This window comes from Chaetomium tenue (assembly GCF_020726465.1).
Source record: "Chaetomium tenue strain MPI-SDFR-AT-0079 chromosome Unknown F5144scaffold_4, whole genome shotgun sequence".
NCBI classification, from domain to species: Eukaryota; Fungi; Ascomycota; class Sordariomycetes; order Sordariales; family Chaetomiaceae; genus Chaetomium; species Chaetomium tenue.
In genome coordinates this window covers 3,343,263-3,370,286 of record NW_027117332.1, presented here as the reverse complement: position 1 = coordinate 3,370,286, position 27,024 = coordinate 3,343,263, and the positions used below count along the sequence as shown (strand labels likewise).

Genomic DNA, 27,024 nt, shown 5'->3' with positions numbered 1-27,024 from the left:
TGGTATCCGTATGGGGCCTATTGTTGGAGTTCCTCGAAGGGCTCGTGAGACAGGGCGTAGTAGTCTGGAGTTCATTGGAAAGAAGCGGGGGTCGAGGACAGCGCGAGGTGAGTGTTTTATCAGAATCTTTCGGCGGCCGTGACAAGCTCGCAAGAGGTGGATGTGGATGATGTAATTCCCGCCCTCTCGGGATTTGTCAGGACGGGCATGCCGATTGACAACCGCCCCACCTTCACCCGATTTCTTTTTTTGGGAATTCGAGACAGCAGTTCAGGCGCCGTGACTAACTAAACCGAGCCATGGAATCAAGGAAAGAGAGAATATCTTCGCTGATCCCGTCCATTGCCCTCCAGCCTTGCACAGTTGCAGATGATTCCTCATCAGCATCGCGAAACACACATTGGACCTCGACCATTACCAAGTCGAATGGGGTTAAGATTGCAACACCATCGGGACATGTGTTTTGTGACGGGGTTCGGTATTGGTTCTGCCAGAACTTTCAGCTCACTTTGTCGACAGGGGCCCAGAATTGGCGGGGAAGGCTACAAACGGAATGCCCTTGCTGATCTAAGGCTCCCGTCTGCCCGTCCTCAAGCCCATGATACGATTCGTAATCGTGAATGGAAAGCGCAAGAACCTTTGATTAATGAACACAATGTTGAGAAGCCAAGTTGCATTTTACAAATATTTTTATTCCGCACCTAAACTATTCTGCCACGACCGGAGACCCTGTTTTTCGATCTCAGATCTCCCCGCCTTCCTTCCCGCCCACTGCCGATCCCTACCCCTTGCCCCCGTCCAAACCCCCATCCACCATGCCCCCCCTCAAGTAAAGACCACATTCTCACACGGCCCCCCCACCGCACACTTCTCATACAGACTCAACCACGCATCCCCGCCACAATACTGCGTCGCATCACCGGTACACACATAATTACAATTCGCCAGGCTCGCCGCCGTCGTCGCCGGCACGCGCGTGGCCGCGACCTCGTTGCCGCACCAGCACTCCTGGCGCCACTCGGTGCCGGCGTACGCGAACCCGCGCGCCGTGCAGAAGGTCGCGCACCGCTCGTTGGTCATCGCGTCGCCCGACGCCTCGCTGGCCCCCGACAGCGTGCGGAAGGGCCCGTCGTTCGTCCACCGCTCTTCGGGCGCGCAGCCCAGGAAGCGGAAGCCAGAGGCGGTGAGGTCGGTGAAGGGCGCGGTGGGTGTGCCGGTTGGGCCGGTGGCGCTGGTGGTTGTTGAGGTGGCGGGGACGGTGACGGTGCTGAGGGTGGTGCTGCTGACGGGTGGGGGGAGGTCGGTGGTGGGGATGACGACGAGGGTGACTTTGATGCATTCGCGGTTGACGTCGATTACTGGGTTTGGTGCGGTGTTAGTTAGTGGGCTTTGAGGTTGGGATTGGACCTTGAACAGGGGGTGACATACGGGTGTTGCCCGGTGGTGAGTACCGGAATTCGTGGCTTCCATCGAAGGCGTGGCGGACGCAAACGTGACCGCCTGTGGGATGGTTTTGCCAGGTCACAAAGCGCAGCTCGATCTGGAGCTCGTCGGTGTCCGGGTTGCAGGCGTACGTAGGCTCGAAGATGGCCCGGTCGTCGCCGCGGCCGGTCGAGAACAACTTGGTGGTGTGGTCAATCTCGGAGAACTGGGGTTGTCACTGTGTTAGTTGCGAGCCGTTGGTGGTATACCAGCGCTAAGGTAAAGACGTACCTCGCCGCCGATCACAAGACGGACGCCGTTCGGCACATGGTTGATGACGCCGTCCACGACAGTCAAATCGTAGGTGGGCACGCCGACGGGGCCAATGAAGAGATGGTGATCACCGCCGCCTGCCAGGAGCAGGTTAAGGTATTGGTTGTGCACCTCAGGCCGGCTGGCATTCTGGACCTGGGCACGGAAAGGATAGGCAATGTTGTTGTCGAGGGGCGTTGTCGGGATCGTGCATGCCGAGCTCAAGGCGGCCCCGGCGAGCAGGGCCGAGATGGTCCTCCGGTTGATCATTGCTACTGTGGATGAGATTCACGGCAACCCAAAAAATGAAGTCGTGCAGGGCGAAACAACAAACAGGCCGCCACACGGGAGTTATTTAAACGATCCTCTGCTGTCCCTGGACCCAACAGTCCTCGCAGAGCCGCAGGAAGCCCCGAGACACAGACGCAGCCCTCCCAATATTTATTTTCACCTGCAGCTGCCCAGGCAATAACAAAGCCGAGCTGAAGGACAAGCCGACGCACCGCATTCCTGAGTGGCCATCACTGCAACCCCAGGGCCTTGGCTCCCACTTGCCTAACGGGTTCCGGCGATGCGGTCAGCCCCCAGCGCGTCGAAATCGCGTCGTGGCGCCGCAGGGACCTTCTGTGCCACCCAGCAAGGTTCGCCAAGGCACCAGGCACAGGGCCTCGCCCGGGTCGGCCCCTCTGCCGTTCGATAGTCACATCAGGGGTTGTGGTGCTGGGCTGCAGCTTTTCTGTCAGCCGCACTTGGCTTCGTATCCAGCGGGCGTGGCCCGGATTTGCCATGGCCCGTGGGATGCAGAGGATGCAGACCAGGCAGCGGTAAACTTTATCGATCGATTGTGCGAAGAAATGAATAGCGTCGCACTGCTGTCCTTGCGGCGAGATGCTGCAGAGAGGCACCGAACGCTGCCCGATGCTTGGATGGCGCCCACAATGCTACGTTACTGACATTGCCTGCATTGCATTTTAAACCCTGCTGTGTGACAGCAACCAACCAGCTGTTGGTGGTTGACTGGTTGTTGCTTAGGCCCTTGACAGAACAACACCAACAATCACAAGTAAAGAATTTCATGCCAAATCGGGCTGTATGAAACCTTTACCAACTTCCCAGTATCTTTTGTAGCCGTGAAATTCGCAGTAGTTGTTTAGTGTATGTCGTGGACCGACGAGTTTAGCGGTTTGATGAGAAGGGGTGAGCTGAATGACTGGTTCGATTTGTCGTAGTCTCGTCAGAAAATCGTAGCTAATAAAGGCCTAGGGTTAAACCGTAACGGCGAGGTCGGAAATTTGAATAGTAGAAGCGGGGTGCTTGGTTGGATGTTAGTAGTACCGGTGAAATAGGGCTCATTCTCTCCGCAATATTCCGAATTTGATATTGACGCCTCGCCCGCCCAATATCAACTTCAACGTCGTGCTGGTGACGCAAGTTACGGTCGGTGGTCGAGATATCAACACAAACTGGCACGGACTAGTTAACTTATGGCCGAGGTTGGTTCAGCCAGCTTTGAAAGTTGCTGGGAATATCTCACTCGACTCACAACCACCAGCCTGTCACAACACCGCCAACCCAGCCCCTATGCGAAGCAGAATCCCAAATTGGTTCCCATTGGCGCCCACGTTCAATCCAGCTTAACATAGGGACCGTTAAAGAAGTAATCTCGGCCGAAAAGATGGCAACCGGCCAACCATCACGCCCATCCCCATCCCCTCTCAGAGACGTGCCTACTCGGCCCTCCACGCCTCAAACTCCACCTCCAAATGCTTCTTCAGCTCAGCAAACCGCGCCCCAAAGTTTTGCCCACACCTCCAGCACACCAACTCCTTCTTCAAATTCCCATTCTGAAACCCCGTCTCCCGCCGCACATCATCCTCCACCAACGGATAATCCGCCAACGGCACAAAAAACGGCGTCACAAAACTGTTATAATGCTTCTTGTGGCGGGCCCTCTCCGAGTGCATATCCCGCGAGATGATGTGCACATGCAAATGCGCCATAGACGGGTGCGCGTGGGTGCCCACACGGATCTCGGCCGCGTAGTCGCGCCCCGCGGGCAGCTCGTCGAAGGGCACGCCACCCTTGCCCATGGCCTCGTCGCGCGCGCGGTTGCTGGCCGAGGAGGGCCCCAGCTTGCGGGCGAGTTCGGCGGCGGCGAGCTGGGCGCCCACGGCGGCTTCTTCGCGCATCATGGCGAGGAAGGCGGGGTCGGCGAAGGCGCTGTGGGGGTGGAGGAGGTAGTGTGCTGGGGAGCGTGGGAGGAGGAGCAGGTGGATGGTGGCTTTGGGGAAGGCGTCTTTGATGAGGACCGTGTTGGGGGTGACGCGCAGGACTTTGTCCGGGAATCGTTCGGGGTGTTCGATGTATTCGATGAGGGCGCCGCGCCAGACGCCGCGGACAATTTGCGATGCTTTGGAGGCCATGGACTGGGGGGCTTGGGAGATGGGAGCTTTGGGTTTTGGCGCCATTAGCTCTGTAAAGGCGTTGCGCTTGGCAGGGGCGCTTGTCGGAGATGTCACTGCTTGGGTTGTTGTCTTCTCTGCTTCGGGCGCGGTTGGATGGCGTGAACCTGGAGAGGCGGACTCGGGTCGAGGGATCTTGCCCTCGTCATCAACTGGCTCTGTCATGGTGGAAAGTGTTGAAGGGATTCAAATTCCCGAGTTCAAACGAATCGGTAAAGAAGCCCGCCCATTGATTACTGTGAAGCACGGATGTTGGTGATAAAATCGACAAACGAACACAACACAGGTTGACTATTTGGTGCCATCGCTCTCATGTCGACAATGGATGAGTCGAACGACGAACACATGTCACCCGTCAACAACTGGCAAACATTTGGTGGGACTGGTTGGGCTGCCGCACCCCAACTCAAGAAAAAAACTGCCATTGCAGAAACGCTTTGCACACCGGATTATAATGGCTTGCCGTCTGCTGCTGTTGAAGTTACCTAGTCAGTATTTGTAACCATATTCTTACTACTAGAAGATTCACGAACACTCCGCAGCCTGTCGTCCCTCAGATCCACCGAATGCCCGACCGTACCGTGCGAATGGCGCCGTTTTAACTCTTTGGGGCATGCAACCCGATTATCAAGCCGCCCGATGTCTCCGGTGCATGATTTTTCTGACGACATGTGGCTGAGATAAAAAACCAAAAAAGCAAGGATCGAAGAAATACGAGGATCACAGGCCAATAGAAAGCTGAGAGGCCATCTGACGCTCGGGCAAGTCTCGGAAGGGGTGGAACTCCCTCAGCCCGACGGAATGGCCCGAAGCCGCGTCACCCAACTCCATGAATCCCCACCGACTACCAAGTACATACCAAAGTCAGATATGCACAGTACACTTCATCCATCCAAGTGGATAGAACAACTTCCGCAGCTTGAGTATTACCTCTTCATTTACAGTTAGACAAGCTGCTGAACATACAACTCAACGTGGACATTTCAACGCTGAGAGGGATGTAATACACCTGGTACCTCGTAATATTGGTAATTACCGGCGCTACCATTCTTCTCTCCCCTGCTTCCAATTTCTCTTTTTATAAAAATAGCTCGCACTGGAGTCCAGCCCCAGAGCCTCTCCGCCCAGCAAATTCTCGCTATTTGAGATTCGAATTGAATCTTGGTTGATATGACTATCGATACCTAGGTATGTCTTTTTTCACGCTTCAGCCTTCTCAGCAGACTTGGCGGCGGGTAGGCAGTGTGGTAGTCTACGACCTAAGATCGATCTCCATCTTGGTTTACTACTCTTGGTAATATGGAAAGGATGGCACGATGGCGAACCGGGTCAGTCGGCACGCCTCGGGAAGTTTGGTGCTCTCTCATGGAGGACAGCAAGGCCCCGTTGCATGTGTTCAGTGGAACCGCCCGCATTGGGTCACTTCGCCTAAGCACACACCCAGCATACCAAGACTTACCAAGAACCCTGCAACCAACCATCATCCCACCATCATGATAAGGCCCCCAACATGTGATCCGTAATTCCTTGGTGGTGTTGTTGTTGTTTTCGGATGCGCAATCTTTTGGATTTTCTCACTTTTTTCTTTCTGTTGGCACCTAAGAACAAATCCGGGATCCTGACACAGGACAGTGCCAACTGATACTCGTTCGCGCCATTTCAAACCGGCGGACGCCGAGACGACGCGCAACTATGGCCATCCCGAGGCGGATTTTGATGGCTGCGGCTGGGCTGGTGTGTTTTATTGGCTTTTTCACATTCTACCTGCATACCCGCGATACGTTCTCAAACACACGATCCGGATACTTGGCGCCCAACAGGACACCGACGAATTCGCAGAAAACTGGGAAACTGGACCCAGAAGCCCACAAGCTGCCATGGGCCGACTCGTTCCACGCCCACTTCAAGGCCCTGACTGACGTCAAGAACATCACCATGGCCGAGGCGAAGGCAGGATGCCACTGGCCGGCGGATGAAGATGTGAATTTTCAATACAACGCAGATGTCGAATGGGTTGTCACGGACCGTTCCGACGAGGAGATCAGCTCACGCCGCAAAGCTTGGCAAGAGTATATCCAGGGCAAGATGATTCCCTGGGAGAAAGTGAAGGACAAGTTTGACGGAAGAGGTGTGGTTATTCTTGCGGGAAATCATGACACCGTGATGCGGGTCAAGGTGGTGCTCAGGCGCCTGGCTAGGCTACAGTCCAAGATCCCCCTCGAGATCCATTACTGGGACAACGAGATGACCGAAGCCACTCTGAAAGACCTCGCCGCCATATACCAGCCCATGTCCTTCAACGATCTCTCCCAGCCCGACAACATCCTCCGGGTTAAAAAGGACGGGTTTTACCTGAATTTCCAGCTCAAAACCGCCGCCCTCATCAACTCCAAGTTCGCCGAACCCCTGCTCCTCGACTCGGACAACATCCCCATCCTCGATCCAGCAACCCTCTACGAATCCCGCGTCTACCAAGAATACCGCACCGTCTTCTGGCCCGACATCGCGCGCTCCTGGCCGCAGAACCCCGCCTGGGCCATCACCAACACCCCCTGCCGCATGGACGAGTACGAGCAGGAGAGCGGGCAGATGATGGTGGACAAGCGACACTACTGGTACCACCTGCAGCTGGCCGCGTGGCTCAACAACGAGCAGGGCCGCTACTACAACGAATTCCTGCTCGGCGACAAGGACATGTTCCGCTTCGCGTGGCACGCGCTCAAAACGGACTACGGCCGCCCCAAGAAGTGGCTCACCAGCGTCGGCACCCTGAACGACGGCTCCTACTACTGCGGCCACTCCTTCGCCCAGCACCACCCGGACGACGGCCGCGTCGCGTTTTTGCATGGGGGCTTGGTCAAGTCGACTGCGCTGGAGGTTATGCAGTGGAATAGGGAGGAGATGGGCGGGTATTTTCGCAATTATAAGCGCGCGCCGACGGATGAGGATCCCGCAAAGATTGTGCATGTCGAGATTAAGTTTGATGAGGCCAAGTACATGCCGGACCAGACGGAGCCTTTCAGGGTGGCTATGTGTACTGATATGAGGGATCTTGAGGCGGGGAATTTGGACGACATTCTCCCCGGGTGGGAGAAGGAATATGAGGAGTTGGGTGGATATTGGATGTTGGAGCAGGAAACGAAGTCGGTGGCTGAGAAAGCAGGCGCTCACGCACACTAATTATTGCAAGGCTTGAGGGGTCGCTGTCTGGGACTAGGCCTCGGGAGGCCGTCTACTCGGCACCGACTGGCCTGCGAGTCCCTGGATGTTCAGGTTTTCGTATCCCCGGATACATCCAAGACCGGTTTGGGGCTTCGTGGGCGAGTACGAGTTAGGGTCGGTTGCCTCAGGGTGGTGAACATGGCAGTAAGGATCATGGACGGTCGTGAAAGCGTACCTTATTTCCGCTTTTCGTTTTAACACAGGGCTTTGCGAGGAAATCAGTGGTGAACTTCAGGGTATAAAATTAGATCAGTGAAGTAGGGAAAGGTGGAAAATCAGGCGCTACTGTACTATTTCTACGGCTTTTGTATGATATTTTCCTAGTTTCCTTGGGGTTTCATGTTTTTGATGATTGGGTGTGATGTTTCTACTGGCCGCGAGGTCCGAGTTGACGGGTCCCGAGTTACATTCGCAGCAGAATCCCGTCGACTCTACAGCTGGTTCAGACGTGAATGATTATAATTCCTTCTTGTCGTTCACTTCAGTTTCATTGCGAGAGTTAACCCATCTATACCGGTCGACTCTTATGATTCACTAAAAAGTCTCCTTGCATAAACATAGGCTTGCTCTTTACCTGCCGACAACTCCAATGTCATCCATGATGTTAACCAGAATCAACCAACGGCGGTTCAGCCTTCGGTTATGGTTAAACATCCTTGCGTCCATTACTCTGTCATGGTGTAGCAGAAAACTTCAGTATTCGCGCGCGCAGAACGTGGGAGTGGAACAGGGGAACATTTTGCGTCATCGTCAGTGCACATTATATTCAGGGCTCATCGTCTAATATGCCCTCGAGAAAGATCAGTATTCCGCGCCTCCCGCCGGGTATGTATCATGCATCCTTAACCTGATTTCCTGATCCGGTCGTTTTCCACCCCGAAGCCCTCAGTGAGCCCCCTTGGTATCAACCTGCAACAGAGAATGAAAATATGAAAACAACCACCGCCTATGTCCTGAGCATTGTCCTCTCGGGTGTCGTGGAGGGCGGTGTAAATATAGAATGAAGTCTTTGTGAGAATAAGAGGCGAGACTCTTCCTTGTCGCATCGAATGAAAGTTGCTCGGAGGGTGAATGGCACCTCCGCCGGTAGTATGGGAAAGAAAATGAAGAGGAAATTGGGTAGGTTGGGTGGCTGACCCGAGACTGGTGTGGTTTTCTGAGGTTTTGACTTTTTTTTTTTCTTGTCTTTTGAGGATTGTGGTGAATGATAGGAAATATTGGTAAAGAGCGAATGGTGGTCGGTAAAACGGATGCCTAACGGCAAACAAACAAAAGTAAGGAAATTGTCAAATGAGCGTGGTGTCTCGGGATCAGCCAGTCCCCTCCCCAATTCCATGATTCTTCCCGCCGTTGAAACTCGTCAAGCATCCTTGGTCAGGTGCAAGCCCGTGTGCTTCGCATCAACCGACGATCGAGGTGTTATCGAGAGCAAGCGTGCGCTCCCGGCGCTGATACGTCGCGCGTGCACCTTTCCGTAGTCGACGCTTGTTGCTCGCTGGAGTCCGACGCCGTCGCTAGCGTCGCTGTTCTCCTCTGGATCTACCAGTTCAAGGGTGCCTTCATCTTCGTCGCCGAATGACTTGAGTAGGCCCTCACGGCTCTTCACTCGACCGTAGGCCTGCGAGCGGACGACTGTGGGTTGTAGACCCCTGACGCTACCCCAGTGTGCCTCCTCCTCCCAATCGCTTGACGGCCGCGCTTCTCCGGTGGACTTGCGATTCCACGCAGCACGGTCGCCGTGAGGAGGCGCAAGGCTAGAAAGGTAATCGTCATCGGCTATGTGCATATCGTCGTTGGTAGTTTCATTTTCCGGCCGGCGTTCGCTGTATGGCTCGGGGGTTTGACGGGGCAGCCGTAGGCCGGATGCGTGTTCAAGAATACCAGACGATTTCCGTTTCCTCCCCAATCCTCCGCCAAACCACGACCCTTCCGAGTCAATTGACGCTAGAGACGTAGCGTGCGGTTCTGGGGAGATTCCTGGCTCGTCTGCGTGGCTGACGGTCGACGGTGTCTCCCGCATTCGCTCAATAGACGTCTGCTGAGACACTGGCGTGTCGTGTCTCGGCCGGAAGGTAGAGGGCGAAGGAGCTGTTCCCACGACGGCGGGATGAGCGACGACCGATGTGTTGATTATAGTGTCAAGAGCTTCAACCTCCGGGGATTGCACCCTTGACGCCGGAGGCGAAATTGGTAGTTCGGGGAGGTCTTCACGGAACCGGGACATGGTCCGCTTCGGTACTCCGGCGTTCACGTGTCGTGGCATCGGAATTATAGGAGGCGTCGGTGTTGGCGTTGTTTGCATCGAGTCTCGAGATGCATTGGAAAAAGAAGATGGACCCCCTGAGCTCCGCTTAGCCTTTTTCGCCCATCTGAAGATCGAGGTCCAAGATCGTGGGCCTTTAGCGGTGTTGTTGGACGGTTTCTCGGATTGCTCCGTCCTTGTTTCGGAGTCGTGAGGGGATTTTGATCGTGAAAACTTTCTGCGAAACGAGCCCTTGGAAGCGGCACTTGTGTGGGCTGGCACATACTCCTGTATCTCGGAGAGAGCCTCCGGTTGGTGTAACGGGATGCTGTCTACACGGTGGAATGAGGCCAGAGGGTCGGACTGGTTCTCATCCCGAGCAGCTTCTGGCTTGTAAACTTCTTTACCTTTACCCCGACCCACTGGCGAATCACCCGAGTGTCGTATCCTTGATGACGTGACAATGGCGGAACTTGGGCCGACCCCCAATCCGATATCCTCGCGACCGAAAACGCCTCGCTCTAGATTTGGCGGTGATTCGCGCCCCTGTCGCTCCGCTTCCGCCTCTACAGCCTTTTGTTTCTCGGCGCGCCTTGCAATTCTCCATTCCTGCTTCTCTTGCTCTAACTGCAGTTTCCTCGCCCGTCGCCGCTGGTCCCTCTCCATCAGCTCGCGCAAATCGCCGGCACTAAGGTCATCGGCGAGGCTGTCGATGCGCTTGTGTGCCTTGAGCGTTGCTTCGGGGATCGGCTCGTTCAACCTTGTACGTTGCGGAGATGGTCGGCGTACGAAGCCCGCGCCGCCCGGGGCAGCAGCGCCGAACCGGGGATGGGTGCTATAGCGCAAAGTCGGGCGGGGCGAAAGAGCCTCGAAAGCGGAAACTTTGTACGAGATGTAATCCGAATCTGAGGAAAGGGCGGAGTCGATGGATTCGGGAAGTGGTAGTGAAATGTCTGACGACCGGTTGAACTTGTCGAAGTCGGAACCTTTGATACCGACACCGAAAGCTGGTCTGAATCTCTTGCTGTCTTTCTTCATAGGGCGGCCAGCCATCCAGTCCTCCGCGACAGGTCGCAAAGGAGCAAAGTTACTCAACGCTTTGATTTCGGCCTCGCGCTGCCGGTCATCCCTTCGCCGCTTCTTGCTGGAAATTTTCCGTGGCAGGTGATCGCCGTCCCTCTTGCTGTGAAGGGTCGGCACACGCCATAACATGTCGCCTCCCGAGGCGTCAGGCATCGGCGTATCTACATCTCGCTGGGCTCTCGTGCTGTTTTTCCTTCCGAGCTGCACAGAGTCCTGGCGCCCCGGAGAAAAACTGTAGGTCCTAGCCCTACGCTGGAGCTTGTTTGAGCCCGTCCGTTGTCGTTTACTCGCTTGGCGCTCCGGTGAGGGGATGTCGATGGGCATAGCCGCCTCTGGCACCGTCTGGCTCCGAGGTGGAAGCCCGGCCATTGCCACTCGTCCTTCATATTCTTCATGGTCCACTGTGCTAGCTCGCCCGCGTCTCCGGCGGCTTTTCCGTCGAAACGGCCACAGAGGCATCGTTATGTCGTGCGCGACAAACTTAGTGTCGGTCGGGCGTATCGTCTTGTTGGCTGGGGCAATCGGTGCTGGGCGGAAAACGGTGTAAATTCATTCTGAAAGTAACCGAAGGGAGCGACGTGTCGGCGGGGTTGGTTGCGCGGCTGGCAAATTCGTCGGAAAAGGCCTTAGGCAAGATGCCACTAAAGCATGCTTCAGTACGCCGGAATCCTGGGGGTGACAACTAAAACGAGTGCTGCGAAAAAGAAGGTGGAATGCAGCAGGCCGAGGATCGTATTGGAGCGAGTCGTTCGTTTGGTACAATCGCGATGTCTGGCTGACAATGTGGGCGCGAGGGGTCGGAATGGAGGGAAATTTGGGCCCGAGTCCAGCAGAGGGGTATGTAAGGGCGTCAGATAGTATGTAAAAGCTATGATCACAATTGTAGCGGGGGGGAATGTCTGAGATGGATGTCTCAGAGAAGCTTGGAAGGGCCCACGCAATATTTGAGGGCTTGTGCAGGGAGCAGACCCGAGGGGGAAAAATGGGAATCGATTGGCAAGGGAGAAAGCAAGGTACCCGGGCTTCCTGGTCATGCCCCCTGCTCACACAGAAAACGGAGTGCGCTGGTTTGTTGGCCACCGCCCAGTTATGAGCCCAATGAGCGTTACGAGCATGACCACGAGCCGTCTGAAAGCAATCCCCAAGTCAATCTTCGTTTTTCGAGCAGATGCATGTTTGCTGCACCCCAAAAGATTGCCATCTCGAGTGGTCATTTCTCCGTTTCAACCCGCCGTTTCCTCCCGTCTTGCCGACCAGTTGCTGTCACAGTGGATCTGAGGAAGCAGCCCTGCTCCTTGGCACCTGCCCCACCCAACGGCTTTGGATCTGCCGCTCAGCCCAGCCAGTGGTCCCCTCCAAGCTCGGCGGGCCAGAGCACCAATTTGAGAAATGTCACTGTCGCCGAGTTGGGTTCCTGATGAAACCCCGTAACTCGTGCTTTGAGCTTGGGTGAAAAGTTTTTCAGACCCTGGGTGCCTGGCACCAATTTTGGAGGATGCCTTTCCGTTGCGCTTTGGCTTGCGCAATTCAAATGCGGACAGTGGGCAATGCTCGTATCCGTCTGATTCTCCGCTCCGACGGAGTGCGCAAAGAACTGGACGAGCACAACGAGGTTGCAGGCGGGCCCGACCGCGAGATTGCTGCAGCTGGGGCTATTATGTCATAGGAGCACGGCACCTCCCTCGCCACAGCCGAGTCGAACAGACCACAACGCCTCGATCGTTAAATGGCGCCGATCTATTGATAAAAAATCACTCACGGATTGCAGGTAGTGAACTGGTTTGGAGCAGTGGTGTGGAGGTGCAGCAAAGCTACCCACGCTTACCACAGCTCAACCTACCAGGTGCTGACTTCATATCATTCAATGCTGCAGGGCCTTGCACCATCTGAGTGACGGGTTGGCTGCAGTGTCCAAGAATGCAACGCAGGGGATATCGATCACATTGACGCTGCTTGCCAGCCTGACACGTGTTTCCGCAGCGTGCTGCGACAGTACATGTACGTGCAGACCGTACAGACTGTACAGAGACATCCATCCATTAGATTTCCATACCATCTGGCAACAATGAAGGTTACCTTGGAGAAATATTCTGTGTGTGCGTCGCGGCTTCATGCGTGGTGCCTCGTGGGATCAACGGAAGCCAGGAAGCGGCTTTCGGATCCGGTCGCGGCCCGGTTGGTTGTGCTCATCATTGCCACACGAAAGCAAACAGGCCGAAATTTAGGCTTCGGGACTGCCTAACGATCCTGGCAACATGAGGAAGTCGAGCAGACCCAAAAACCAGAAAGCTTTCTTTTCTGATGGCCGTTGGGAACCAATCACGGACCAAAAAGCCGCGGGGCGTGACGAAGCAACATTCGCACACCCCCACGAAAGCAGGACAGAGCACCACTGGCTGAACACAGAGACCATCGTTTCATGAATTCAGCCCTCTCACCCGAGGCGGCGAATGGGCTGCTGTCCGGCTTGAATCCTTTTTTCTTTCTTTTTGCTTGGCCAAAAGTTAGAACACAGGGCTCAAGCCCCCCCAGTTCATAGCATGATCGCTATACCCGACGCCCGATCGGCTAATATCCTCTTTCGAGGACGGCACGGCCCACTCGCGCAACACGACGCAGTACGGCCGATGACGCGCGAAACTCAAAGTTTACTGGAAGAACCCGACGCTGGACTCGTTCGGATATCACAGAGAAAGCATCGGCGAAGGGACGCTGCAGCTGCCACATATTCAGGAGGGGTGGTGGTGCTTTGCCCGCCTCTCATCTGATGTATGCTGGTGGTTGTCGATGCACCAGCCGACCTCTTCCTGTGGCTGTCGTGGACCGTTTGGCAAGCCCTTTCAAGATGCCTTGCTCCGCATGCTGCTGTGCCTACGAATCCACGGCGATGGAACAGGGGCCAACATGATGCAGTGTCCTGCCAGTCTGGCAGCGTTCCTTCAGGGTCCAAACCTTTTGGGACCCGGCCGGCAATTTAAATGCGGCACAGCCGACCGGGTCTGACGGCTGAACCGTTTTTGCAGTGTGATTTCTCCTGGAAACGGGATGACCTGCATGAACCGAGTGTGGTCTGCCCTACGGTACCTGAGCGAAGGAACGAATATTGCTGACATCACTGCGGAGCATGTGTAATCGGAAGTGCATTCAACAACCTCCCACTATAATGTTACCAGCACCCCCAGGAATACATACAGACATGTTTAAAGCAACAAGGCCCAGTTTGGGCCAGGAGAGTAACGAGAAAACCTAGTGAGGAGAGCCCGCTTCTTCGTCACTGAGGTGTCGTCTGCCAGAGCCATGAGAGATGAACACCACACGCTATGAGTTACCGGACGGTAGTGACCCGAATGTGCGATACAGAGATTTTATGACCGCTGTTGTATAATATGATTGTTTAAAAGTCGCATTCTGCTTCGAAGGAGCCGTGTAAACCCAATATTGGATATAAACGGATGGGAGTGTTTTCTAGCGGGGAGTCTTCGGGGCAGACCTGAACCGCAATGCATCACCTTATAGTTTTATTCTCATCCTGCAATAAACCACTACGCAGCAAGATAAGAAACTGAAATAAAGAGGAGAGTTGTAAGAATCGGTGCGAGGGGGAAATGGTTCTCGACAACGTTTGGGTTGGATAAATATCCGTTAATTACATGCCTTGATAATCATATAACGTATTTGCATAACGAGTGGGCCACCATAACGAGTGGGCCACTTTTCCCGGACCTCAACCACCTCGTGTAAGTCAATTCAGCCACAACAGCTCAAATCAATTGAAACTACTCGGAGTCACTGGCTTCAGACATCTCGCAAAGTACTTGACAAGTCCGCGCATTGTGGCCGGGCTTCTTGCAGTTGCTGCAGAGCCGAATGCGTGGCCCACCCACTGTTATACAACCACTACTCCCGGACGTTTCCTTGCAGTCCTTATCACCAAGTCCCCGGTCAGCCATCAAACCCTTTGCCTCTTGTAAACTAAGTGATCCTCCTTCCTGCAGACGCGTTTTCTTTGTCCGACGGCGCTTGCTTAGTCGCTCATTTGCTGTACGAAGTTCCTGGGCCTCAGCTCGGAGTAACACCATTTCATGTGCCAATTTTGAGATGCTCTTGGCCTGCAAGTCGATGATGTCGAAAATGTGAGTCGGAGAGCTACCTTGATGGTTCTCGATCTTTCGCTTGAGAGTGATGGGGCTCTTGGTCGCGTCGTACGCATTGGATGGGGTCTTCAGGGCCCAACTCGAGGCTGTTCCGGGACGCGAGTTTGGAGGAGATGGGGTAAGTGGCTTAGGGTCGAGGCAAGAAACTACCAATTCAGGGTCAAAAGGAACAAGGCCAGTTGCTCTAAAGCCCGCTCGTATGTTGTTCGCTGTGATGGAAGCGTGAAATGCCTCGACAAATGCGTCGAAGAAGTCCTCCTTCGTAATGTGGGTGATCTGCATCCGCATCATCTGCTCAATCCGCTTGCCGTACGAGGCCTTGAGCCGACTAAAACACCCCACATCAAAAGGCTGGAGAAAGTGGGAAGAATGGGGAGGCATGCAAAGTGTAATAATGTTGTTGGCCTTGCAGAAATCTTCGAAGTCGATCGAGTGGTGGCTTTCGTGGCCGTCGAGGATGAGCAGCCGATGCACCCCTCTCGTACGGCGCTTGGTAGCCTGGTCGAAATGTTTTAGCCAATCGAGGCCAATCTCATTTGTTGTCCAGCCATTTTCGCTTGTGTGGACTCTCCATTCGGGCTCGAACCGGCTGTCCTGGTACCAGGGGAGGAGGTGGTTTTTCCCCTTGACGACAAAGTACGGCGGCACGACCCAGCCATCCGCACACACAGCTTGGATCACCGTAACCCACTCTCGATTGCTAGGCTGCTTTGTGCGACGCCGCCCACGTCGCTCGGAGCTCGTCACGACCTTTGCACTCGAAAGCATGCCCATCTGGAACCCAGTCTCGTCGAAGTTGTAGATGTCCCCCTCTTGGATCGCGTATTTGTCGATTACGTTGCGTACGAGCCGAAACCACGCGTTTACTACGTCGAGATCTTCGCATTGGGCCCTCTGATAATCGATTTGACGTCGGAAACGCGTCGTAACCTTGGAATGTCGCTTTACGAAACCGTTTGCCCATCGGGGTCCGACGGGCGACGCGCCGCGTGCGGCCCGAAGTCGATCGGCCATTTCTCGAAGGTCGGAGAGCTGGGGCTGAAATCCTCGCGCATCAAGGTCGAGTACCCTCTCAAGAAGGACTTGTTCTTCCAAGTTGGTCAATTTTCGAAGGTTGGCTGGTATTTCGGGTCGTGGTTGCTTTCCAGCGCGTCGATGTTGAAGCGAGCTTCGCGGAATCTCGTAGATCGTAGCAGCCTTCCGTACGGAAAGTTTAGCGTCTTTCTTAAGAGCTTCAAGCGCAAGGATCATACGACTCTCTTTTGGAAGAGGTTGCATTTTGTATTGTGAAGGAAATTCGTCATGAAGTTGGGAGGTTGCAAGAGGAAGAAAAGTGGCCCACTCGTTATGTTGGCCCACTCGTTATGCAAATACGTTATGCACTTAAACACTATTTCCCTCCCGCTCTGTTTCTCGAGCAACCTGTCAACCGCGCCCCGCCATTGTCAACAATCGCCTAAAAGTCGTATCACACTTCGATACCACATCCCACAACGACGCGACCGGCACCAACAACTGGCAAAATGGCCTACAATCAGCGAATGTCAATAATGCCGACCGCGCAGCAGCAGTCGCGGTCGCGCAAAAAGGAAGAGGAGGCGGCATACGCCAACATGCGCCTGCCCGACCGCGAAATCGTCGGCTGCATCAACGAACTCGGTATCCCCTTTACGATCGCCGACCTTCAGAAGCCGAACCCGATACAAGTCCAGATGATCTTTGAGTGGTTTGGGGAACTGCTTATGAATAAGTCACGGCAGACAGTGGACCCGGCCATGCGCGCAGCCGCCGAGGACCTCTGCGGCGACTTTGGCGACTCGCTGATGCCACCCGACACGCGGAATCTGATGGGCTTCTTTGCGTCGTTGCGCCGGCTGATGCTCGATTGCGGCGTCAACGACTTTAATTTCATGGATCTGTACAAGCCGACTCACGACCGCCTCGTCAAGATTTTTAGCTACATCATCAACTTCGTGCGCTTCCGCGAGAGCCAGACGAGCGTCATCGACGAACACTGCAACCGCGCCGAGAGCACCAAGGCGCGCATCGAGCAACTGTATTCCGAAAACCAGAACATGGAGGCGCAGCTGGACGAGATGCGCGCCAACAGGAGACAGATGGAGGCGCTGGTGGCGGAGAAGACGCGGCGGAATGAGGACTTGAAGAAGAGGCTACTGGAGCTGCGGCGGAACCAGGAGAGGGTAGCGTCACGGTTGGAAGAGGCCAAGACGAAGAAGGGAGAACTCGCAGCCGAACTAGAAGAGAAAACAGCGACCAAATTGGCCCTAAAGCAGGACAGCGCCAAGCTCCGGCCATACACCCTCCAGAGTCCTTCCGCGTTGCAGTCAAGCCTCACAGAGCTGAGCAACACGCTCAACAACGACAAATCACACATCGACTCGCTCGATCGTCGGGCGCGGGCTCTGCAGACGTCAACCGACTCCTTTGCGGTGGTATGCGGCGATGTGGCTTCTTGCATCAAGCTGCTGGAAGAGATCGCGGTGGAACTCACCAAAGAGGAGGAGGACAACGCTAAGAACGCAAAGCAGCGCGATGCGCTTACGGAACGCGGCGCAAACGTGCGCGAAGTGGAACGGACCGAGGGGCTGCTCCAGCGGCAGCTGTCGAAGTGGATGGAACGGACCGAGACGCTGCGGGCACAGAGCCAAGAGAAGGCCCAGCGGGCCAAGGAGAAGATGGAAGAGCTGCGTGCCGTGCACAAGAAGCTGACCGAGGAGCGGTCTGAAAAGGGGAAGGATATTGAACGGAGAAGGGTCAGGATTGAACAAATTGAGAAGAAGGTATGTTATTCTCTTGAGAACGGTGGCGTCGAGGTTGCTAACAGGTTGTTAGATGTTGGATCTCAAAGAGAACATCGAAAACGAGGTGCATGCGGCGCACGATGAGTACCTCAAGATGGAGGCCCACATCAAGCTGTACATGACCGAGATGGAGCAGGCCATTTGAGCCCTGGGGACCCCATCATGTCTGGATAATGTCGTAATGAGGTCGGTCGGTTGGGTATGGCGGGCGGTTCTTGGGGTTCTCGGAATAGGATACCACGGGATGGGACGGTTGGCGTTTGGTTCGGGTTCGAAACGTTTGTCACATACAAAATACACTGTACGAAACACTGGCACGCATGTCACCACACAAGAGCAGGTCAGGTCTCACACCTTCATCAACCCTTTGGCACATCCCCATCCCCGTCTTCCACCACTCCCACACCCACCGCCCACTCCCCCTCCCGAAACCGAAACCACCTCCCCAACACCCTCCCCACCCCCACCGTCTTCCCGACCCACCCGCTACCCTCCAACTCCCCGCCAACCTTCCTCCCACCCCCACTCAAAACAGGCACCCCCTCCGCCAACGCCTCCCCCATCGTCATCCCCACCCCCAACCTTCCCTCCCCGCCCCCGTCCCCACCCCCATCCCCATCCCCATCCCCAGCCAGGTCCCCCATCGCACCCGAACCGGCCGACACCCCCTCGACAACCACAACCCCAACCCCCTCCCTCCTCCCCGCCTCCACCAGCGCCGCACTGCTCGCCCCCAGCCCCTGCACGCTCCACTCGCTGCTGCCGCGGTGCAGTGCCAGGAAGTCGTACACCACCAGACGCGGCGGTGGTGGTTTTGTTGGGTCGACTTCTTTTTGGTGGGGCGGTAGCGCAGGTGGTGGTGCCGGTGGGGTGAGTTTGTGGCGGTTGGTCGTTGATGATGGGGATAGGGGGGAACTAGAAGTGGAGGAGACGGAGAAAACGGAGAGGAAGGCGCGCAGGTGTGTTACCGTGGGCACGAACACCGTGCGTATGCTGCGTGTGGTGGCGAGTTGTGCTAGGTGGGGGGTTAGGAGGGGGTGTGCTTTTTTGTGCTGTTGCTGTTGCTGCTGCTGGCCGGGCTTTGGGTTGGGCCGCCTTGGATGGTCGGCTGGTGGTGGTGGTGGTGGGTTGGAGTGGGACGGATCTGTGGTGGTTTGTTGGCTGGTGGGGGTATCCAATGGTTCATCTGCGGGGAGTGGTCGGGGTTGTTGTTGTTGGTGGAGGATGTCTTGTGTGAGGGAAGACAGGAAGTCGGCTCGGTCAGCACATATTATCAGTGTTGTTGGGTAGGTGCAGCTGTTGATGATGAACTGCAGGAGGTCGGATGGCAGAGCTGGAGATAGAAAGAGGGGATCCATATGTGCCTGTTGTGTAAATTAAGAAGCGTTGGATATGTCGTGTCTTTTCAACGGTGCATCTCTCATGCAGTTGTGGTACCAACAATTGACATATACGACCCCCTGCTTAATTGTTTGCATCTGAGCTCCAGAAGCTCTCGATCGATTGCGGAGGGTACCTCTAGCGGACCGACCCGCGCTGTCTCCCAGCCCTTCCCCACATATCCCTCTTTGCCGTTTAAAGGGTTTAGCTGCATACCCCACCATGGACCGTTGAGCGGCGCAGCTCACGTCACTGCTCCAAGCCACCGTCAACCCCCAAGACCAACACTAACGGTGCCTTGAGCTCAAAGCTCCCGACGGAGCAACACCAACCGCCCGGCATGGAGTCAATAGCGAGGATCTCGACTCTGCTCGAGAATGGTGTGTTCCACAGTTATCCTAAATACGTCACCGGCACTGACTTCCCCCGACAGCCCGAGACCTCACCCTCGACGCTGCCTCGGCCGCCCGAAGCTCGCGGGGCGCATCCCGACCACTCGACCGCACCCAGGTCAAGAAGCTGTTAGACAGCCGTAATGAACGCGAGGTTCTTGACGGACTACGGCGGGTCATTTCGGTGCGCTGCAACCCCGCCGACCTCACCACACCGACAGCTTGTCAGCTAACTGCTGCCTGGCTAGATGATGTACCGCGGCCAGAAAACACTCCCTCTCTTCTCGTCCGTCGTCAAGAATGTCGCGTCGCCGAACCTTGAGATCAAAAAGCTGGTCTACATCTACCTCATCCACCATGCCGAACAGGAGCCCGACCTCGCCCTCCTATCCATCAACACCATCCAGAAGTCGTTGTCAGATACAAACCCCCAGGTGCGGGCCCTGGCCCTGCGCACCATGTCGGGTATCAGAGTGCCGGTCATCAGCCAGATTGTGTCACTAGCCATCCGGAAAGGTGCCGGAGACATGAGCCCATACGTCAGACGCGCCGCGGCGTTGGCTATCCCGAAATGCTACCGACTCGACCCCTCGCAATTACCTCAGCTTTTGGAGTACCTCTCGACCCTGCTGGGCGACAAACAGTATTATGTGGCCGGGGCGGCCGTGACGGCGTTCATGACCATCTGCCCTGAGCGGATAGATTTGATACACAAACATTACCGGAACTTGGTCAGGATGGTGGTGGACATGGACGAGTGGAGCCAGCTGTCGACACTACGGTTAATGACCGTCTATGCGCGGAAGTGTTTTCCGAGGAGGACAAAGGCCGTCAGAGGAAAGGAGAAAGCAGCCGACCTCCAGGACTTCTACGGTGAGCGGTCAGAAAGCAGTTTGGAGACTGAGCAGGTGACGGTCCTCGACCCTGACCTCGAGCTCCTCCTCAACAGCATCAAACCCCTCTTGCAGTCGCGCAACTCAGCTGTTGTGGTAGCTGTTGCGAGGTGCTACTCTGCTATCGGCACACCGGAGTACACCAAGACGGCGATTGGGCCGCTCGTGGCGCTCCTCCGTGGCGCCCAGGACATCCAACAGGTCGCTTTGTTCAACATTGTCTCCATATGCCTCAGCTGCCCAGCCGAGTTTGTCAAATATGCCACCCATTTCCTAGTCCGTGCAACGGACACGCAGCAAATATGGGAGCTCAAGCTGGAAATGCTCACACTTATCTTCCCCCACGCTCCGACACATGTCAAGAGTCTCATTCTCAGCGAACTGGAGCACTTCAGTCGTGGCTCGGACAAGATGCTCGTTAGGGAGGCTGTACGGGCGATTGGGCGGTGCGCTCAGAGAGATACCACAACCGCGCCTCGATGCCTACGTCTTCTTCTGAGCCAGATAACCAGCCTAGACGGCACCTTAGCAGCGGAAAGCTTAACCGTGATCCGCCACCTTATCCAACAGGACCCAACCGCCCACGTCGCTACTGTAGTCCGCCTCGCCAAAAACCTCGACTCGGCCACCGACCCTCAAGCCCGCGCAAGCATCATCTGGCTCGTCGGTGAATTCTCGGGGCTTAATGGCGAGGACAACATCGCGGCCGACGTGCTGCGCATCCTCGTCAAAGACTTCGCCTCCGAATCCGAACTCGCCAAGCGCCAAATCGTCCTGCTCGGCGCAAAGGTCTACCTACACTACCTCAACCGCAAGATGGAAGAAACCCAGCCCCAGTCCGAATCCGACTCCCAACCACAACCACCCCTCGAATTCGACGACAACCCCTTCCAATCACCACCGCCAACCAACGGCCCCAAACTCCTCGAGGACGACGACCACCCCATCGCCAAGCTCTGGCGCTACCTCCTCCTGCTCGTGCGCTACGACACCTCGTACGACCTGCGCGACCGCACCCGCCTGTACAAATCCCTACTGTCCGTGCCCCAGCTCGCCACCCTGATGCTGCTCGCCCCGAAGCCCGCCCCACAAGCCCCGAGCCCGTCCGAAACCCGCGGCGGGTACACCCTGGGCTCGGCCGCGCTGGTGCTAGCTGGTGGCGGCGGCGTGCATGGCCTGCGTGGGTATGAGGACCTGCCGGGGTGGGTGGAGGAGGGCGGTGAGCCGGATGCAAGGTTCAGGGAGGTGGAGGGAGCGACTGAGCGGTATGGCGAGAAGAGGGTTGTTCCTGCGGCGGAAGGGCTGGATGCTGCTGCTGCGGGTGTGACGTCCATGTCGTCTGCTGGCGCGAGGGCGTCGCCGTCTTCTTCGGGTGTTGGGGCGGTGAGGGGGCCGAAGACGGCGAATGGGGTGGGCGAGAAGACGTTGGATGATTGGTTGGCGGAGGAGGGGAGTGAAGAAGAAGAGGAGGAGGAGGAGGAGGAGGAGTCGGGTGAGGAGGAGGAATCTGAAGAGGAGGAGGATGGGGAGGAAGAGAGTGAGGAGGAAGAAGAGGAAGTGGAGAGCGAGGAGGAGTCGGATGAGGATGCGAGGCTTATGCGGCCCTCGTGAGGCGCTATTCTGCCTGCTGAAATAAAGACCCTGCTAAAATAAACACAACAGGGGGGTTTCCGTTCCCACCAGTACATCCTGCCCTTATTCTCCATTGCCTCTCTAAGTTGTGCTTTCTTTGCTACAACAGCATATCCGATATGGTTTCAAGCACCCGTGGTAGCTACGGGGGTTTCGACCATGACAGGCCATTTCCGCAAGTTGCGCAGAATCAGTGTCTTTTACGCAACGGTAACCCATTGCCTTGATGCCAGAGCGCGCGGAATCTCCCCAGAGTTGCGGGTGAGGACTGTGGAAGAAGACTTTTGAGGTCCTGAGGGGCTGAATTGATCATCTGCTTGACGGTATCCTCGATCTCCCTCGCCTCCATCCCAATCTCTACGCCCCGCAGCCGTTCAACAGCTAGGCAGGCCGAACTAAAACAGCCGTCGGAATACGTTGCTATGAGATCTGGGATTGAGAATGCCGTTTTGGATTCGAGATGAGCTAGTTGACTCTGGGCGTATTTGACGATGTCGTATTTGTTGTGTTCCTCCACCTTGATCTGGAAGCCGCCGTCTGAGTTCCGGAGTGAGTCGTACCGACAACTAACACATATAAACAACCCAGGACGGCGTAGTCGGTTGAGGCGTTGAAGAATCTCCTCTGCACCTTCCGGTCCGCATTCGTCTAAGCCATCGATGAACAACCAAATGGGGCGGCTGCCTAAGATATCATCGATTGCCCAGTCCAACAAGTTGCCGAGATGGTTAGGATCCCATTTCCATGTAGCCCCTGAATCATGCTTTTCGTTTTGCTTGCACGCGAAGGTTTCCACAAGCTGTGGGAGGGATGCTGGCTCATGTTTGAGGATCTGGCAGAGAAGGGAGCGGTACATGCCAAAGGGGATTCGCTGGAGCTCCTCGCCATGGCCGTGGAAGAAGAATGACAAAGTGAGGGCGTTATTCTTTGCTCCCATCTTCTTCAACTCGTGCTCGGCATATCGTAATAGTGTTGATTTTCCGGATCCTGGCTTCCCCTTGATCCACATCAGATCACCTGGACTGGACTGCCATCGCTCCCACTCTTTGTGTTGAAATAGCCACTCGCAGGTTCCCGCTGTCGGCTTTTTTATCTCTAACGAACGATCATTCATTGCCCCGAAGGTTAACGAAGCAAGACATTGCTCTTCAATCGTAACGATGGGCACGGGTGGACTGTCACAATATGTTGAGGTTTAATTAATAGTTGTATCTTTGTTCCCGGTCGAGGTTAGACTTACCGATGTAAATATTGTGACCCGTATAGAATTTGAGTTCCATTCACCTGGTTCGAGATCGACTGGGCTGTTGTTCCTATCGTGCCCGATGTTGGGTCTATATCATCTGAACACGACATTTACAGACAAATGCATACTAACGCCAACAAAATGAGACTAAATTGATTATAACGAAGAGTGAACTAGCTCGAGCTCAGTGCGGGTTCGTGGTCTAGGAATCTCAAACTCCCAGCGCTTAACTTTCGAGCCTCTGGGTCTGGGACTCCGCGGATCGCCACGCCAGTGGACACGATGTTACGCTACAGGGGTCGCGTCCATTGGCGCCCAACTCCTCTGTGTCAATCCTGGCTGGGCCTAATTCAGACGCCCTTGACCCCTTGGGTTTGAGACCTGGGGCATGCACACATGTACATACACCCCATCGAAAACTTCGGCCAGCGGGTCTACATCTAAGCCATGGAATGGTATGTGTACTGAGAAACACCATGCCGCGAGGATTACTGGCAATAAATAACGGCAGCGCTGTCGGACGGTCTCAGACCTGCCCCTGAGGGCGCCTTTGAGAGCCAACTAGAACTGGTCCAATTCAGCCATCGTGTTTGGGAAAAGTACCTACCTAAGGACTCAGGGACTAGGTACTGACCTCCACAGACCAAGCCACCGGGCTGCGGCCCACAAATATTATGGGTCGATCTACTGATTTTGTTCTGGTGCGGAAGACAGAAGCCTGAGAAAGGCGCTCACAGAGATTGGCCGCTTGGATTTTAATCTCATTATCAACCAGTCCATTGTCGAGATTCAACTGCGTGTCGTGGTTGATCTGATCGATGGCATGAATGAAACGAAGAGCGCTACAGTCCAGGCTAGGCATGGGTGAACCTGGTAGGGGCTGTCTTAGTAGGTTGGTGGTTTGGTTATATGTTCCTTAGCGTTGACATTGTGCGAGGATACGGCCCCTATGATATAACCCGTCTCATGTTATTTGTAGCAGTAAATCCACCCCTGCCAGCTTATGACAAGCATGATGTTAAAGGAGTCGCATCGACTTCACCCCCTCTCCCCCCTCCTACCACCCCTAGCCCTCTCTTCCTCTTGCTTCAACCGCTCCGCAACCTCCACATGCCCCCTAAAGCTCGCAACCTGCCTTGGAGTCCACCTCTTATTTCCCGCCATCTGGAACACATCCGCGCCCCTATCCAACAACACCTCCACCACCCCAGCATGCCCTTTCTCCGCCGCCGCATACAAAGCCGTACACCCTCCATAATAACTCCCCTCCCTGTTCACCTCAGCCCCCGCGGCCAACAGCATCTCCACCACCTCCACATTCCCACTCCCCGCCGCCCCCTGCAACGCACTCAACCCCTTATACTTCCCCAACCCCACCTCCACCCTCGCCCCCCACCCCAACAACACCCGCACCACCTCCCCATGCCCCCCCTCCGCCGCCGCCTGCAACGCCGTCCTCCCACTACTCCACGCCGCCGGCGCATCCACCTCGGCCCCCACCTCCACCAACCTCCTCACCACCCCCACATCCCCCCCCTCACACGCCGCCTGCAGCGCCGTCCTTCCCATATACCTCGCCGGCGGCGCATTCACCTCCGCACCCCCCACATCCGGGTCCAGCAAAACATCCACCACCTCCCTATGCCCCGCGCGCGCCGCCAGCGCTAGCGCCCGCAGGCCGCCGTTGTTGCCGCCGGGGGCGTTGGCGTCGGCGCCGGCGGCGAGGAGGGCCCGTATGATGGGGAGGTCGCCGAGGAGGCTGGCGGTTTGGAGGGGGGTGCGGCCGTAGAAGCCGAGGGGTGGGGGGTTGGGGTTGTGTGAGTGCGGGGGGGAGAGGAGGTGCAGGGTTAGGGGGAGGTTGCGGTGTTGGATTGCGTGGTGGAGGGGGGTGGGTGGGTCTTCGGGGGGGTCATGCTGGTGTTGTTGTTGTTGTTGTTGTTGTTGTTGTTGTTGTTGTTGTTGTTGTTGTTGTTGTTGTTGTTGTTGTTGTTGTTGTTGTTGTTGTTGTTGTTGTTGTTGTTGTTGTTGTTGTTGTTGTTGTTGTTGTTGTTGTTGTTGTTGTTGTTGTTGTTGTTGTGGGTGTTGTTGTGGGTGTTGTTCTTCTTCTTCTTCTGAGGGGTTGGTTATTGCCGCTGCTGCTGCTGTGGGTTTGGGGGGCGTTGGGCTGTTTGAGGGGGACATTTGTGTGTTCTGCGAGTGAGGAGGTGGGGAGGAAGGGTGACGATGGTGAAGGATTTCCCTCTCCGCAATTAGTGGCCGATGGTGAGGTAACTTCGGTTCAAGCTTACATGTGCTAGGATTGAACGGGTGCAAGCGCATTTGTCAGACATCAGAAGGTCATTATACCCGTCAACCCAACGCGGGGGTCACGGTGTTTCTAAATTCAGGGGGAAAGGTGACCGGATAAGAACATTCTGGCATATTGTACATTGATACATACCTATATATAGGGCCATACCCGCATGCGCGAAAGCATGCCAAAATTGACACCATCATAATCCTAGGATTAACCAGCGCCTTCGCCGCTTAAACCATCAACATCTACAAACCTAACCTCCACAACCACTCGACACGTTGCTTCAGTTCCTTGCCGCCCCCTCACATCCTGCACACCTTGTTGAATGGGGACCGTTGGTGACATCCTCGATGCGCCCAACGATGCCGTTACGAATTGTCGTGCTGTGACCACCTCCGAGATGAAGTGGCTGCCCATGGGCGCCATGGATCCCGGTATGCGTCACTGACGTCTGGCCTACCATTTGCTGGGTTGTTTGCACGACAGAGCCGCCGTTGTTGGAGAAGGACTCGTGCTTAATGGCCCATCCCGTGGTCACCGCCCAGTCTTGCCCGTTGGCGGAGCCGGATGTGACATTGATTGTGGTCACGGAGCTGGATGTGACGCTGACTGCGTTCGTCAAGGAACTGGAGAAAGAAAAGCTGATCGACATGGCTTGTCTGTTGATGATACAGCTAGAAGTTCTGATGTCTTGTGTTTAGAAGTGAAGTTGATTAGCTCCAAGCGCACTTAGAAGTTGGGCCTTGGTTGGGTACATGCCTACCTAAGTGTACCCTGTGCAGGCAGTATTAATAGGTAGGTATGTCGTGCAGTTGTCGCCACCACCTAGGTGCCGCCTCAAGCTGGTACAAAGAGGAAAACCAAGAAACATTACCTGGCGGGAGGGATGGTTGAATGACACTAATCCTCGTAACGAAACGAAAGAAACCAGGCGTTCAAAACAGGGGTAGTATCTATCTAAACAATGGAACTTAAGCCAGCCACCCAGTTCATCTGGGAAGACTACCTAGTTATAGATCGGTACGAGCTGCTCCCTTTGTGCTCCCTTTAAGCTCCCTCCGATCCTGACACCGCTCACAATTATTTCTCCCAGGCCCTATTTTTAATAGCAATGTGACCAAACCCGCCGCCTCCAGCTTGAAACGCTTTGCTGTCCTCAGCTCCCTGTAGCCGTTTGCTTTTTCGTAGAGGTATGCAAATTGCCTAATTAAGTGCAGAGACATTCGATCTTAGCATCAGTGACCTAGCTAGAGCCGTCGCACGGAACCTCATGTTCATGCCCTTCTAGTTGAGCCTCCTCCTCGCTCTCGTCGGAAGCCAGCCGTGATGATCCCGGTGTGGGTGAAGACGGATGTGCCGTTCGGTCATGTTCAAGAACATCCATAAATCGGGCTCCCTTTGTCACAACTCTAAAAGCCCCGAGAATAATTTCGTCAATAATGTCATCGACGTTGACATCAGATACA

General features: G+C 55.4%; 10 protein-coding genes across 10 annotated transcripts; 3 read left to right on the top strand and 7 right to left on the bottom strand.

Annotated features, from left to right (window-relative positions):
* Positions 1 to 825: 825 nt before the first annotated feature.
* On the bottom strand, positions 826 to 2,230 carry F5144DRAFT_650266 (WSC domain-containing protein; the record flags this gene model as incomplete). The annotated part of the gene is made up of 3 exons (XM_066792994.1): positions 1,714 to 2,230; positions 1,429 to 1,639; positions 826 to 1,358 (listed from the first exon to the last, which is right to left on the bottom strand). The coding sequence occupies exons 1-3, from the start codon at positions 2,002 to 2,004 to the stop codon at positions 826 to 828; spliced, it is 1,035 nt and encodes a 344-aa protein (XP_066643522.1). The 5' UTR covers positions 2,005 to 2,230.
* A 1,231-nt stretch (positions 2,231 to 3,461) lies between these two features.
* Positions 3,462 to 4,361, bottom strand: F5144DRAFT_603122 (HIT-like domain-containing protein; the record flags this gene model as incomplete). Its single annotated transcript, XM_066791263.1, has 1 exon — positions 3,462 to 4,361. One exon carries the CDS (start codon positions 4,359 to 4,361, stop codon positions 3,462 to 3,464), a length of 900 nt encoding a protein of 299 aa, XP_066643521.1.
* Positions 4,362 to 5,888: 1,527 nt separating this feature from the next.
* On the top strand, positions 5,889 to 7,376 carry F5144DRAFT_593159 (mannosyltransferase putative-domain-containing protein; the record flags this gene model as incomplete). Its single annotated transcript, XM_066790428.1, has 2 exons — positions 5,889 to 6,265; positions 6,395 to 7,376. The coding sequence occupies 2 exons, from the start codon at positions 5,889 to 5,891 to the stop codon at positions 7,374 to 7,376; spliced, it is 1,359 nt and encodes a 452-aa protein (XP_066643520.1).
* Positions 7,377 to 8,778: 1,402 nt separating this feature from the next.
* F5144DRAFT_593158 (uncharacterized protein) lies at positions 8,779 to 11,067 on the bottom strand (the record flags this gene model as incomplete). The annotated part of the gene is made up of 1 exon (XM_066790427.1): positions 8,779 to 11,067. One exon carries the CDS (start codon positions 11,065 to 11,067, stop codon positions 8,779 to 8,781), a length of 2,289 nt encoding a protein of 762 aa, XP_066643519.1.
* Positions 11,068 to 16,346: 5,279 nt separating this feature from the next.
* Positions 16,347 to 18,128, top strand: F5144DRAFT_573836 (Nuf2 family-domain-containing protein). The gene is made up of 2 exons (XM_066788987.1): positions 16,347 to 17,698; positions 17,751 to 18,128. Exons 1-2 carry the CDS (start codon positions 16,421 to 16,423, stop codon positions 17,862 to 17,864), a joined length of 1,392 nt encoding a protein of 463 aa, XP_066643518.1. The 5' UTR covers positions 16,347 to 16,420; the 3' UTR covers positions 17,865 to 18,128.
* Positions 18,079 to 19,231, bottom strand: F5144DRAFT_533867 (uncharacterized protein; the record flags this gene model as incomplete). Its single annotated transcript, XM_066787003.1, has 3 exons — positions 18,860 to 19,231; positions 18,385 to 18,814; positions 18,079 to 18,306 (listed from the first exon to the last, which is right to left on the bottom strand). Exons 1-3 carry the CDS (start codon positions 19,075 to 19,077, stop codon positions 18,079 to 18,081), a joined length of 876 nt encoding a protein of 291 aa, XP_066643517.1. The 5' UTR covers positions 19,078 to 19,231.
* Positions 19,232 to 19,349: 118 nt separating this feature from the next.
* Positions 19,350 to 21,995, top strand: F5144DRAFT_621186 (adaptin N terminal region-domain-containing protein; the record flags this gene model as incomplete). Its single annotated transcript, XM_066792046.1, has 4 exons — positions 19,350 to 19,479; positions 19,533 to 19,675; positions 19,740 to 20,978; positions 21,201 to 21,995. The coding sequence occupies exons 1-4, from the start codon at positions 19,440 to 19,442 to the stop codon at positions 21,993 to 21,995; spliced, it is 2,217 nt and encodes a 738-aa protein (XP_066643516.1). The 5' UTR covers positions 19,350 to 19,439.
* On the bottom strand, positions 21,795 to 23,552 carry F5144DRAFT_533863 (uncharacterized protein). The gene is made up of 2 exons (XM_066787002.1): positions 23,257 to 23,552; positions 21,795 to 23,191 (listed from the first exon to the last, which is right to left on the bottom strand). The coding sequence occupies exons 1-2, from the start codon at positions 23,370 to 23,372 to the stop codon at positions 22,207 to 22,209; spliced, it is 1,101 nt and encodes a 366-aa protein (XP_066643515.1). The 5' UTR covers positions 23,373 to 23,552; the 3' UTR covers positions 21,795 to 22,206.
* A 748-nt stretch (positions 23,553 to 24,300) lies between these two features.
* On the bottom strand, positions 24,301 to 25,443 carry F5144DRAFT_603115 (ankyrin repeat-containing domain protein; the record flags this gene model as incomplete). The annotated part of the gene is made up of 1 exon (XM_066791262.1): positions 24,301 to 25,443. One exon carries the CDS (start codon positions 25,441 to 25,443, stop codon positions 24,301 to 24,303), a length of 1,143 nt encoding a protein of 380 aa, XP_066643514.1.
* A 253-nt stretch (positions 25,444 to 25,696) lies between these two features.
* F5144DRAFT_250073 (uncharacterized protein) lies at positions 25,697 to 26,597 on the bottom strand. Its single transcript, XM_066783442.1, has 2 exons — positions 26,433 to 26,597; positions 25,697 to 26,248 (listed from the first exon to the last, which is right to left on the bottom strand). Exon 2 carries the CDS (start codon positions 26,208 to 26,210, stop codon positions 25,842 to 25,844), a length of 369 nt encoding a protein of 122 aa, XP_066643513.1. The 5' UTR covers positions 26,211 to 26,248; positions 26,433 to 26,597; the 3' UTR covers positions 25,697 to 25,841.
* Between the last annotated feature and the right edge of the window lie 427 nt (positions 26,598 to 27,024).

Bases quoted from the DNA above. Each gene is read 5' to 3' on its own strand.
- F5144DRAFT_250073 (XM_066783442.1), bottom strand. From the start codon at position 26,210: ATGTCGATCAGCTTTTCTTTCTCCAGTTCCTTGACGAACGCAGTCAGC.
- F5144DRAFT_533863 (XM_066787002.1), bottom strand. From the start codon at position 23,372: ATGTCGTGTTCAGATGATATAGACCCAACATCGGGCACGATAGGAACA. The intron at 23,192-23,256 runs GTAAGTCTAACC...ATATTGTGACAG, and splicing joins GGGTCACAATATTTACATCG to TCCACCCGTGCCCATCGTTA.
- F5144DRAFT_573836 (XM_066788987.1), top strand. From the start codon at position 16,421: ATGGCCTACAATCAGCGAATGTCAATAATGCCGACCGCGCAGCAGCAG. The intron at 17,699-17,750 runs GTATGTTATTCT...ACAGGTTGTTAG, and splicing joins TTGAACAAATTGAGAAGAAG to ATGTTGGATCTCAAAGAGAA.